The following is a 12,308-nucleotide window of genomic DNA, read 5'->3' as shown; positions in this document are numbered from 1 at the left end:
CTTTATAGCCACATATTATAAAACTGCACAAATTCCTAAAAGAATACAGAGAGTTCAGTCAACTGTTAGTTTAGACCATTCTTGTTCCCAAATCCATCATGCATTTCTCTGACAACCACATATTGCAGTTTGAGCATTACAGGTGAGTCATTTATGACTTTTACAGTCATCCCTATTATAAAACTGATGAAAGTGCCCAGGGCAAGAATGTACATTAGCCCATTTTTAATCCATTCATTAGATTTAGATATCTTGGGGAATAAGGAAAATATTTGCATCTCTTTAATTCTGAAATGAGTGTTGCGGTCTTCTATTGAATTTTCCTAAGCATTAAACTGATTAATCTGAACACTATATGGCTAATAAGGAACAATAAATCCATTGTGAACTAAATTGTCCGGCTCTGATTACAACTAAATATTTCTTTAATCCTCGCATTAAAATTTTTATGCATGAGAACTATGCCTTTTGAATTCAAGCTTTTGTTAAGGAGTAAACGGAGATATTACTATACCTGCACCATGTGGTTAAATACATATTGTATTGAGCACTGGTTTTCAATTTTTCAGATTACTGTATCCCCTTCAGGAGTCTGATTTGTCTTGCGTACTCCCAGTTTCACCTCACTTAAAAATGACTTGCTTACAAAATCAGACATAAAAATACAAAAGTGTCACAGCAAACTATTACTGAAAAATTGCTTACTTTCTCATTTTTACCATAATTGATTGGAATATAAATATTGGATTTAAATATCAGTGTATAGTATATAGAGCAGTATAAACAAGTAATTGCCTGTATGAAATAGCTTGTACTGACTTTACTAGTGCTTTATATGTAGCCTGTTATAAAACTAGGCAAATATGTAGATGATCTGATGTACCCCCTGAAAGACCCCGTGTACCCCCATAGGTAGATGTACCCCTAGTTGAGAACCACTGAGTACACTGTACTATGAATCTATAGAATGTTTTCATTAAAGAGCAACATAAACTCTCAGTGAGGTTTTATGCAAATAAGACTTCAGAGAACACTAGCGTAGGTCTGTGTATTTATTGGGTCAAATTTACAAAAGCATGCATGAAATCCCTGAGGATTGGGTCTACAACTAAAAGGGTGCATAAACCCCAATTTGGGCACCAAGATATTTGTTTTGCACATAAACTTCATGAGGTTGAGTTTTTTATTTACCCATTGTTTGAATCTCCATTCAGAAAAGCAGGGGAGGGGAAGAAATCCTGTCAACACGCCTCAACTAAGATCAGGGCCCCATTGTGCTAGACCCTACACAAACACATAGTATGAGACAGCCCTTGCCTCAAAGAAAGCCTTACAATCTAGATAGACAAGACAGATAAAAGGCAGGAGAAAGAGATACCATACACAAGCAGAAGATAGGGAACTGAAGCACAGAGAGAATAAGCAATTTGTCCAAGCTTAGGCCTTGTCTACACTGGCAAGTTTCTGCGCAGTAAAGCAGCTTTCTGCGTTGAAACTCCTGAGGTGTACACTCTGCCAAGCCACTTAGTGTGCAGAAACTAGACAGTTGCAACGCTGTAAAAAACAAAAAAACAAAAAACAAAAAAAACCCCGATGAGAGGTGTATAGTTTTCTGTGCCAGGGCTACAGCGCCGTGGTGCCAGTGACCCTGGTTGATTACAGCGCTGCGATTGGCCTCTGGGAGGTGTCCCACAATGCCTGTTCTCGCCTCTCTGGTCATCAGTTTGACCTCTACTGCCCTGTCCTCAGGTGACCAACTGTGAGCCCTACCCCTTAAATTCCTTGGGAATTTTGAAAGTCCCCTTCCTGTTTGCTCAGTGACGCGTGCAGTGGTCTCAGCGTATCTTTCCAGGTGACCATGCCTGCTCCATGCACCAGACGATCCCCCGGTTGGAGCAATGCCAAGCTGCTGGACCTCCTCAGCATTTGGGGAGAGGAGGCTGTCCAGTCCCAGCTGCGCTCCAGCCATAGGAATTTTGATACCTACGGACAGATTTCATGATGCATGACAGAAAGGGGCTATGACCAGGACACACTGAAGTGCAGGGTCAAAGTGAAGGAGCTGCGGAACGCCTACCACAAATCGCAGGAGGCAAACCAGCATTCCAGTGCTGCGCCCACGAGCTGCCAGTTCTACAAAGAGCTGGATGTGATACTCGGTGGTGACCCCACCTCCACTGTGAAGGCCGCTGTGGATACTTGGGTGGCTCACATGCCAGTTGAGAGTGGACCGAGTCAGGAGGAGGAAATCTTGGATGAGGATGTGGAGGGGGACCCAGAGGCAGAGGACGACTTGGAGGTCAGAGACGCATGCAGCCAGCAGCTCTTCTCTTTGATTTTGGGAATCGCTGAAGCAAGTTGTTGGGGGCAGGAGGGTTACAGAAAGCAGGCTTGTGTCTGTATGATGCACGTACCACCACATGTCTAGTCTAAGCTGTGGAACAGGGTGTTGATTGACTCCCTCACTTCACAGGAATCTGCCTCAGATTTCCATAAGGGCCAGGGTGGAAGCCACAGTCTTGGAGAAGACCCTCCCTTGATTCCCTGCTCACCCTCAGGAGTGAGGTATCTTCCATAATGAATACAGCCTGTGGAAAATGTGGGGACAGTAATGATCATAAGGCCCCCCCCACCGTGCTGGCTCTCCCCAAGAGCCATGTGCCCAGTGTACAGTATGGTCCTGGAACACAGATTTCCCCTGCTCCTGCAGTTACTCACCATTCTGGGGGTCTTATGGCTCATGTGTGCTTGCTGGGGTAAGCCAGTTAGTGATAGGTATGTGAAAAGTGGCTCTTTCAAATCACTGAATCAGTGGTGTGTGTGTTGCAAACAATACTGCTTCTGTAAAATGTTGCATATTGGCTTCACAGATATGAGCTTGGGAGCCTAGTCTCCCCCTTTCTTATCGCTGGCTGAACGGCTGCGCAGAATTAGAAAGCGGCCACAAAGAACTAAAGAGGACTTTCTGCGTGACGTTATGATGCACTCCGCAGCTGAAAAACAAGAATTGAAAGAGTGGCGGGACAGCGAGAAGAGGGACTGAAAGGAGAATGCAGCATGCCAGAACAAACCCACGAAGCAGCTCTTAAATGTTATGGAGCACTAAACAGACATGCTCCAGGCGCTACTAGCGCTGCAAACCAAGCAGCTCCGTGCCCGCCCTCCCCTGCAGCCGCTGTCGCAAAATTCGTTCCTATGTGCCCCCCAGACACAGCCAACACACTCTTATTAACCTCGTGGCTCCAGTCTGTACCTGCTGCATTCTACTCCTCCCCTGTCACAGTCCAGCACCGTGTACTCCCAGTACCCACTGCACTCAACACCCGTCCCTCTGCAGTTTAGCCCTGCTGAAGTACAGTACCCGCAGCACTGTACTCTAAAGGACAAGGTTGGATATGATACCTGGACATACACAAATCTTTAACCATCCTGGGACCCCACCTCCTCCTAAGACCCTCTCCCTTCCCGCATCCCCCTCAGCGCTGATGTGGTTTTTTGTTTGTCTCTCTCCTCCAGTTGTTGCTTTTTAATAAAAGAATTGTTTTGGTTTGAAAGCAATCTTTTATTTCATTAATTGAAAGTAAACAGAGCCCTGCAAAGCAACAGGCAATTTTCTTAAACCTTCATAGTACATCATCTGCACCAATCACAGTCACCTCCTAGCATTACAAGCACTGCAATCCCGAGCATAGCAACAAATATTAGTGGCTTTCAGATTCAAATTGCTGCCTCAAGGCATCCCTGATCCTTATGGCCCTGCGCTGTCCCCCTCTAATAGCCCTGGTCTCTGCCTGTTCAAAATAAGCCTCCAGGCACTGAGCCTCTGCAGTCCAGCCCTGAGTGAAGCTTTCACCCTTCCCTTCACAAATATTATGGCGCGTACAGCACACGGCTATAAGCCTAGGAATATTGTCATCAGCCAGAGCATATAGGCAGCGCCAGCAAGCCTTTAAACAGCCAAAAGCACACTCAACAGTCATTCTGCTCAGCATGTTGTTGAACCGCTCCTTGCTGCTGTCAAGGTGCCCCGCGTATGGCTTCATAAGCCATGGCATTAAGGGGTCCGCACACTCTCCAAGGATCACAGTGGGCATTTCAACTTCCCCTATGGTAATCTTCTGGTCTGGGAAGAAAGTCCCTGCTTGCAGCTTCCTGAACAGACCAACGTTCTGAAAGATGTGTGCATCATGCACCTTTCCGGACCAGCCTGTATTAATGTTCATGAAATGCCCACAGTGATCCACAAGTGCCTGGAGAACCAATGAGATATACCCCTTCTGATAAATGTACTTGGTGGCTAGGTGGTCTGGTGCCAGAATTGGAATATGCGTGCCAGCTATCGCCTCTCTGCAGCTAGGGAAGCCCATTTGCACAAAGCCATCCACAGCGTCAGGCACGTTGCCCAGAGTCACCGTCTTTCGGAGCAGGATGCAATTAATGGCCCTGCACCCTTCCATCAACACGAGTCTAACAGTCAACTTTCCCACTCCAAACCGGTTAGCTACCGAACGGCAGCAGTCTGGAGTAGCCAGCTTCCACAGTGCAATCGCCACACGCTTCTCCAAGGGCAGGGCAGATCTCATTCTCGTGTCCTTGCGCCGCAAGATTGGAGTGAGCTCATCACACAGTCCCCTGAATGTGGCTTTCCTCATCCGAAAGTTATGCAGCCACTGCTCATCATCCCAGACATGCATGACGATGTGATCCCACCACTCAGTGCTTGTTTCCCAAGCCCAAAGGTGCTGTCGTCAGCACCTTTGTAAATGCCACATGCAATCTGGTGTCGTAGCTGGTAAGTATGGTGAGATCAATGTTGCACTACTCTTGCCTTTGTAGTTTAAGGAATAACTCCACTGCCACTCATGACGTGGTAGTGAGAGCAAGCAGCACATTGGTCAACAGTGTGGAATCCATTCCTGCAGCCCAAAGAGGCAGAGCAGAGCATGCAGTACACAAACTGTTGAAAGATGGCACCAAATGCAGATGGAAGCATGGGGATTGCTGGGATGCAAAGCAATGCATCACGGGGCATTGGGACAGGAACCAGGATATCCCACGACCCCCTCTGCCTTCCCACAGCTCTTAGCAGCAGAAGAGGAAGAGATGCTCTGCACAGGCAGCTGACAGTGTGAACACACAACAATGGTTTCCCTTCAGCATTCTCTGAGCAGCGCTGTAACGGCCAGCACTGTAACTCTGCCAGTGTAGACATACCATTAGAGGGGAGGTCTCTGTCGCGAAGGCAGGAATTGAAATCTAGTCACCTGAATTCCAATCCAGTGCCTTAGCCACAAGACCATCCTTCTTCTCTACTCTACTGACTTCCTATCCTGTTCTTCTTGACAAACATTCCCCCCTCCCCCCGGCCGTATTTTTATGGAACACATCCCAGCACGGCTGTATTGTATTTATGCCCTTGAATGTGCCTCACTTTCAAAGGTTATGTCAGCAGAGCTCTAGTAGCAGGGTACATTAATGCTCTGCAGTAACAGAGGACACAATATTATATCTAGTTTTAGGTTTGTTTCTTCTGTGATTTGGTGGTAGAATTTGAAAGGAAAAAAACCTGTAAATATCAGTTTATGGTCATGAAATAGACTGGTAAAACAGTCTTACCTATAGTGAAATTCTCAAGCGCAAAAAAAAAAGTTACTTTGCTAGTCATGTTTTATATAATTAACAAGAAGTTAATCAAAGAGCATTTTTGTTATTTAAAATGAACATAAATGAAGATGTAGTTTAGCAGGACTGACGCCTACTGTACATATTAAAAAGATAGCAGAATGACTAATTAGCATTCATTCCTTGAATCTGTTACTCATTTAAAAATTTGTGCTCTCATTATTGACAGACGTTTGGTCACACTAAATGTTTCAACATATTTATTCTTGCATTAGGAATTCAATTATGTGGTTTCACTTTAGTTTCCCTCTACAATCCCCATCTGAGTATTCACAATACAAAGCAAGCTTTCCACACTTTACTAAGTCTCAGTGAGAAACTGTTTCTGTGGCATTGCCTGAGAGCAAGTATAATTCCCCACGTACACACATATTTACTGACTGAAATAATCTAAACACATCTGAAAGTGTCTCGTTTGCAAGCACCCTCTCTGCACTGATACTCCGTATTATCCCGTAAATCATACCTAGATGACTGATTGATAGATAGGTGAGAAGGCATATGGCCCCCACCCCTGTATTAACACTACCCTCTGTGCCTGGAATAGTCTCCATCTTTCTGAATGCCAGGCAACGATGGGTTCTTCCTTCACATCTCTCAGTTTTCTGTTAACTTCACACCACAGACCTCCATGTGGTTTCACCTATTCCCTTCTTTGACACCTACCCATAATTTAAAATGTAAGCAAGCAAGCAACATATACATTCTGCTTTCCTTGCTAAATCAGTGATCTCTCAACAGTCCCTTCCCACTGTTTACTGTTGTCTCCTTTCCCTTTCCACCCTCAAGTACATGTGTAACTTTACTTCCATGGAACTACTCAAGAGGGTAAAGTTATATGTAAGCTTTCTGCAGTATTGGGGCCTTCAGTATTGCAAACTTCTTGGGGCAGAGACAATCTCTTATATACCAGTGATGCAATACAAGAATAAAAAGCCAACCCAATATTCCATTGTGTAGGCACTTCCACAGATGTCAAGCTTACACTACCCACTAATATCCTGTTGGAATCTCACTATAACCTGCTTCAGTTTTATGAACAATTAAGGTTATATTCTAAACTAGCTAATCAGTAATAGTATCCCAAAACTCTTTACTACTGGACAAAAGTCACTCAAACAAAATCCACCTGAACTAAGTACTACAGTTGGCACCAAAACTCATAATCTCCTGAGTAGTGTTAGTTTTTGTATTAGAAGATAGAAACAAATATAGAAACTCACTCTGGAAGCGGAACAATTCATTCAGCACAAGAAACTATGGGATCATAGCAAAAGACTCAGTAAATACAAGAACAGTAGCTGTTGGTGTTCCTATCATCCATAAATCAACTCAGCACCATTGTACTATATGATGCTTTATGATACTCTGTAAAATAATGGGGGACCACGTTAATGTACGTGTAACATAAAAATAGTTGTCCATTACAGCCAAAGATAAATGTTTTTTTAAATACAGGGATTCTCTTTTCCCACAGGAATAAAATTTGCTATATTCATGGATTTTTTTCCCCCTTATAAATCACTACTGAAGGGCCAAACTCTTCCACATCTTACTCCACAAGTTAACCACCTTGAAATCAACAGGGCTACTCACAAAGTAAGGTATTCAGTGTGAATAAAGGTGGCAGAATCTGACCCACAGTATTTACACTTTTCATTTATATCAACAGTATTCTTCTCAGAGTCCAGAGGTGCTTATACTGTTTAATCGATTACTTTAGCTGCAAGGTAAGTAATCAATAATCCCATCTTTCATGGCCTGCTACTCAAACTTGTAATCAAGAGCTACTGCACTTTAGGGGGTTTATTGTGCCCCCTGCCACTAGGCAGCATATCACCTTAAGCAGTTCATTTAACCATCTCTGTGCCTGAGCTGTAGCTCAGGAAAGCTTATGCTCAAATAAATTGGTTAGTCTCTAAGGTGCCACAAGTACTCCTTTTCTTTTTGCGAATACAGACTAACACGGCTGCTACTCTGAAACCAGTCTGCACCCTGCCACCAGTTAGCAGGTAATATTGACTGCACTCATGTAACCTCGGGCCGTCATGGAACCTCTCCTGTCTCCCTTTGGGATAATGATACTCGCCCACCTCACAGTCACAGCTGGGCCCGATCCTGCCTAGTACTAGTACCTTCAGCTCCCGCTCACTTCACTGGGAACTGAACCCACGGCATAGCCAGAACCCAAGCCGGGGAGGCTTAATGTTACGGGGCGGGGCTTGGGCATCCTTTAGGCTCTACAGGGGTCAGGTACTGATGGGAACGCAAAGGCCACTCTGGCCCCAGCCCCCTGGCACAGGGGGAGCTGAGGCTCGTCTTGGGACCCCCCCCCGCAAGGCCCCCATTTCTCTGCCGTATGCCAGGCAGCCTCCAAGCCAGAGCTGTGCCATACACCCCCCAGAGACTTGCAAAGCCCCCAGGCTGCAGTGCTCCCTCCGACACACTCAGGGGTTCTGGGCTCAGCCCCATCCCTGGGGGTTCAAGTTGGGGCCGGAGCCCAGCGCCGGGGGCAAAATCCCCTGCGGGGAGCCCGCAGCCCATGCCCGGCCCCCGCAACACTCACCTCCCGGAAGAGCTGCTCCATGTGGGGCTGCAGCAGGGCGAGCAGCGGTCCGGGGCTCAGGGGGGCTCCCGGTGCCCAGCCGGGGCTGCCCCGCTCCTCCAGCGCCGCCACCCTGCCCTGCAGCTCGCACGTCTTGGCGCTCAGCAGCAGGCAGGCGGCCAGCGAGGTGAGCGAGAGGAGCAGGCAGAGGGCTGCGGAGCCGCCGCCCCCCGCCCACCGGGCGCCGGCTGGGGGCAGCCCGGCGGCAGCCGCCGCCCCTCGCAGCCTCCCGTCGCCCTGGCTCATGGTCCCGCAGCAGAGAGAGCGGGTCTGCGGCGGCCCCGATCCGCCCTCGGGCTGCAGCGAGCGGCTCCCGCCCCGGGCGCGCAACAGCAGCCGCAGCAGCAAGAGGCGGCGGCGCTTGGGAGCCGGCTGCGGGAGAAGTGGGGCGGGAAGCGGCGGAGGAGCCGCTTTTCTCCTTCAGTGTGTCTTAAACTGGGGAGGGGGGAGATCCTCTGTAACCCCCCCCCCGGGGGGTGGATGGAAGGGAACTCGGCAATAATCCCACCCCCTCCCCGCGCTCCCAGCGCACGCGGGGGCTATGCAAATAGCCCCGGCCAGAAAAGGAGATGGGCGCCTCCTGCGCGCCCCAGGGGTGGAGCAGGCTGGCGGGACAGACGGGCGGGGGCACAGACACTCCTCCGCCGCCTTTCGTGCGCCGGGGACCCTGTCACACCCACCCCCAGGCTTCCCACAGCGGGGTCCAGGGCCTCGCCCCCCCCCCCCCGGAGGAAGGGGAGAGCCCCGCTGCCTGAGGAGCGATGAAGGACGAGCGACCCCCTGGTCAAACCCAGCCACGCCCCTTTATATTCCTCACCTGTGGGGTGGGCGCACCCCCGAAGCTTGGGGGTTCCCAGCTAAACCCCCCCCCGCCCGGTCGGGCGTTGGGATTCCCGAGGGTTCTCCCTGGGCTTGGCTTTGCAGGTGGAGGTGGGCTCCCCTCACCCGCCTTGGGCTGGGGTCTCTCGTCAGCAGCCGTTGCCCTCTCTCCTCCGCCCCTCCCCCCCCCAGATTGCCCCCACCGGGCGCGCGCGTGCGGGGGGAGGGGGGGGTGCCGGGGAGCGGGAGCCTGGCTGCCGGCCGCAGCCCCTGCCGGGAGACTCCAGCCCCAAAACAATTTCATCGCCCGGCCATTCAAGGGGCTGACAAAAATCCGCTGCCCCAGGGGTGGCCTTCAGTGCGCTGGGGATGCGCTTTGCGCTGGGCTCTAGCCAGGCCGTTGCACAGTAAGAGTCGGTATCCAATCCGCTCCCCCAGCTGCAGGTATTGGCATTTGTCCCTGCGTAGGCTAAGACCCGGGGGCAAACTGATCTAACGCCAGCCTGGGTACAGGGCGCTGCGCCACGTAAGGGCAGACAAGCAGCCATCCGACTTTACCTTGCCTCGCCTGCCTCGCACACCTTGTATCCCACAGTCCCCGACAAGAGTCAAATACAGCGTGGGGGAGGAGAAAACCTAAAACGCCTAAGGCAAAGGAAGACAGGAGACTGAACTGAGGCATTCTGTTGTGTCTCATCAGAGAAGTGGGGCTCTTGGACGCGGGGACATCTAACCCTTCAGTTCTGTTCGGGAAAGCTTCCTCAACCAACTTTGCAATAGATTTTAGTGTAGGCTCTTACTTCCGCGTTGCACTGTCGCTGTTTTGCCCGTAGAGTTTAGCGGCCTCCAGCGGCAGAAGACTGGCCAGACCAATCCTACTGAATTTCCCTGGTTACTTCAAGGAAAAGAAAATTGAAAAGAGACATCAGGCATTCTTATCATGCGGATTGAGTGACAAGATAGCTATAAAGAAAAGAATCGTGTTATCTTCTTCCAACTATCTTTCATGCTGAGCGATATCTACAAGATAAAATATTTGCCTTCTACAAAAGTTAAAGTTTAGATTGTAAACAACAACAAAGACTACCTGCCAAACACCATGCACTTTTGTGGTGGCACTAAAGTAATAATGCTGATGCCATGCACGTGTAATAGTTTAATCAGGTTAAAGTGCCTCATCTTGTTTGCAAATGTTTGTTTGAAGGAAACTGGTATTGGACAAAGTCATTACATAAACTCATATTATGATTATCAAAAACACTTCCTGCAGTTTGTTTATACCAAACTGGCCCCCTTTTATTATTTGCATTGTAATGTATCATGTAAACTATTAATTTAGGAGCCTCATAGTCCCCTAACCTAGAAAAAGTAATGCTCAGATGATTTTATGTTTTCCTAGCCTCTGATACACATGCTATAAAATGACAGGTTTCAGAGTAACAGCCGTGTTAGTCTGTATTCGCAAAAAGAAAAGGAGTACTTGTGGCACCTTAGAGACTAACCAATTTATTTGAGCATGAGCTTTCGAGAGCTACATCCGATGAAGTGAGCTGTAGCTCACGAAAGCTCATGCTCAGATAAATTGGTTAGTCTCTAAGGTGCCACAAGTACTCCTTTTCTTTTTACATGCTATAAAATGTAACTTGTAATTCCTCTTTGGGGAACAGAGTCTGCCAGCCTTACTCACAGTGAGTTAGTCCCATAGACCCATGTAAGGGTGGCAGAATGTGCATTTCTAAGAGATGTTGGCATAATTTTAGGGAGAAAGTTTTGTAGGAGCAACCGCATGAGTGGGGAAAGAAAAGAGAAGGCAGAAAATATGAATAAATCCCTGGCCTCTGTTATGATATACACAAATCAACTCCTAACACACCACATACAAACAGGTATACATTTAAATAATACTTTCCTCTTCTGTAAACCACCTCATTGCACTTGTTCATTCTGTTGCCATGGAAATTAATATAATTTGCAGATAAGCACCAGAGCAGAGGATTTTTTGGAATTCCAACAACTGAAAAACAGATGCTAGAAAGGAAACCCCAAGTAAATTGTTTTGAGCAAGCCTGCACTTTGCTGAACTTTCTTTTAATCTCTAGGGGGGTGGGATCCACCAAGGGATTTAAGGATCACAACACTGATATCATGGCACCTAACTTTTAGGCACCTAGAATATCAGAGGAACAATGCTGTGATCCACAAAGCTGAGTTAGGCACCTAGGTTCCCTATACAGTGAATGGGGAAAGCTAGATGACTGCAAATGAAATCTGCCTAAACTAGCCCATGGGAGATGCCCACAGGCTGGGGAATGTGTTAGGCCTCAACCCTTTCTCCTAGTTAGTCGCTTAAATGCAAGCTCCAGGGAGGCATGGGAACCCACTGCCTGCAGTCAGGTGGCTTAGGTGCCCAAGTACTTTTTGAGAGAATGAGGTTTAGTTGATGGTAAGAAAAATAGAATTGCAATGTTAGCATAAGCAGCTTCATGCACAGAGGAGCAGTGCAGTAAAGTACGTAGGCTTGTGTAAGTGGTTTATAAATGACTCAGCAAGCTGGACGACTTTGAGAAAATACAGACTAGATCACTATGGAGAACAACAATAATGTTCGAATGCTGAGGATGCATCAATGGCTTCTTGCACATCTGTACCATCACCATTATGGCATGGACTGTTCTCCCACTTCTTTCCAGATAAGCCTTTTCTTCCCGGCTTGCTGTGAATCTTCATTCTTTCTCTGGGTCAGACCATGGTTTCAACCTTTTGGGATGGGAGACATGCCTTGCTCCATATCTGTGATGACTATGTGGCTGTCTCTTGCACCTGGTGCTTACATGTCAACCTTGATATGGATCCCACCTCTTCCCTTTCCATCAGTTCCTTTCCCTTCTTGTCTTTATTTTTTTCCATATAGATTTTGCTTTATTTTTGTTCCTATTTTTCTCTCCATCTCAGTTACCTCAGTTTTCTCCTTTCCTCTGAACTTTCTTCCAGTTCACTCCCTATTTATCTCTTCTTCCTATTCTTAATTCCCTTTCCATCTTTCCTAACCCTTATTTTCCCCATCCTCTTTTCCAGTTTGCTTCCCCCCACCCACCCCTTAACCTTAGAGCTTCTATGTTGTTTCTACCACTATTCACCAGAGGGCTGCATTCTGGAAGGAAAGGGAAGCTATTGGTGGCCACACATGGAAACAAAACCACAC

General features: G+C 47.7%; 1 protein-coding gene across 1 annotated transcript in view; it reads right to left on the bottom strand.

Moving 5' to 3' along the window:
• Window positions 1-8,542, bottom strand: part of COL23A1 (collagen type XXIII alpha 1 chain) — a 353,441-nt gene extending 344,899 nt beyond the window's left edge. The window contains exon 1 of the mRNA XM_073355469.1: window positions 8,249-8,542. Coding sequence (XP_073211570.1) covers window positions 8,249-8,533 — 285 coding nt within the window. The 5' untranslated portion in view covers window positions 8,534-8,542. The remainder of the gene's footprint in view (window positions 1-8,248) is intronic.
• Between the last annotated feature and the right edge of the window lie 3,766 nt (window positions 8,543-12,308).

Source organism: Lepidochelys kempii, chromosome 8 (genome assembly GCF_965140265.1).
Source record: "Lepidochelys kempii isolate rLepKem1 chromosome 8, rLepKem1.hap2, whole genome shotgun sequence".
Classification (NCBI taxonomy): Eukaryota; Metazoa; Chordata; order Testudines; family Cheloniidae; genus Lepidochelys; species Lepidochelys kempii.
This window is presented reverse-complemented; position numbering and strand designations above follow the sequence as displayed.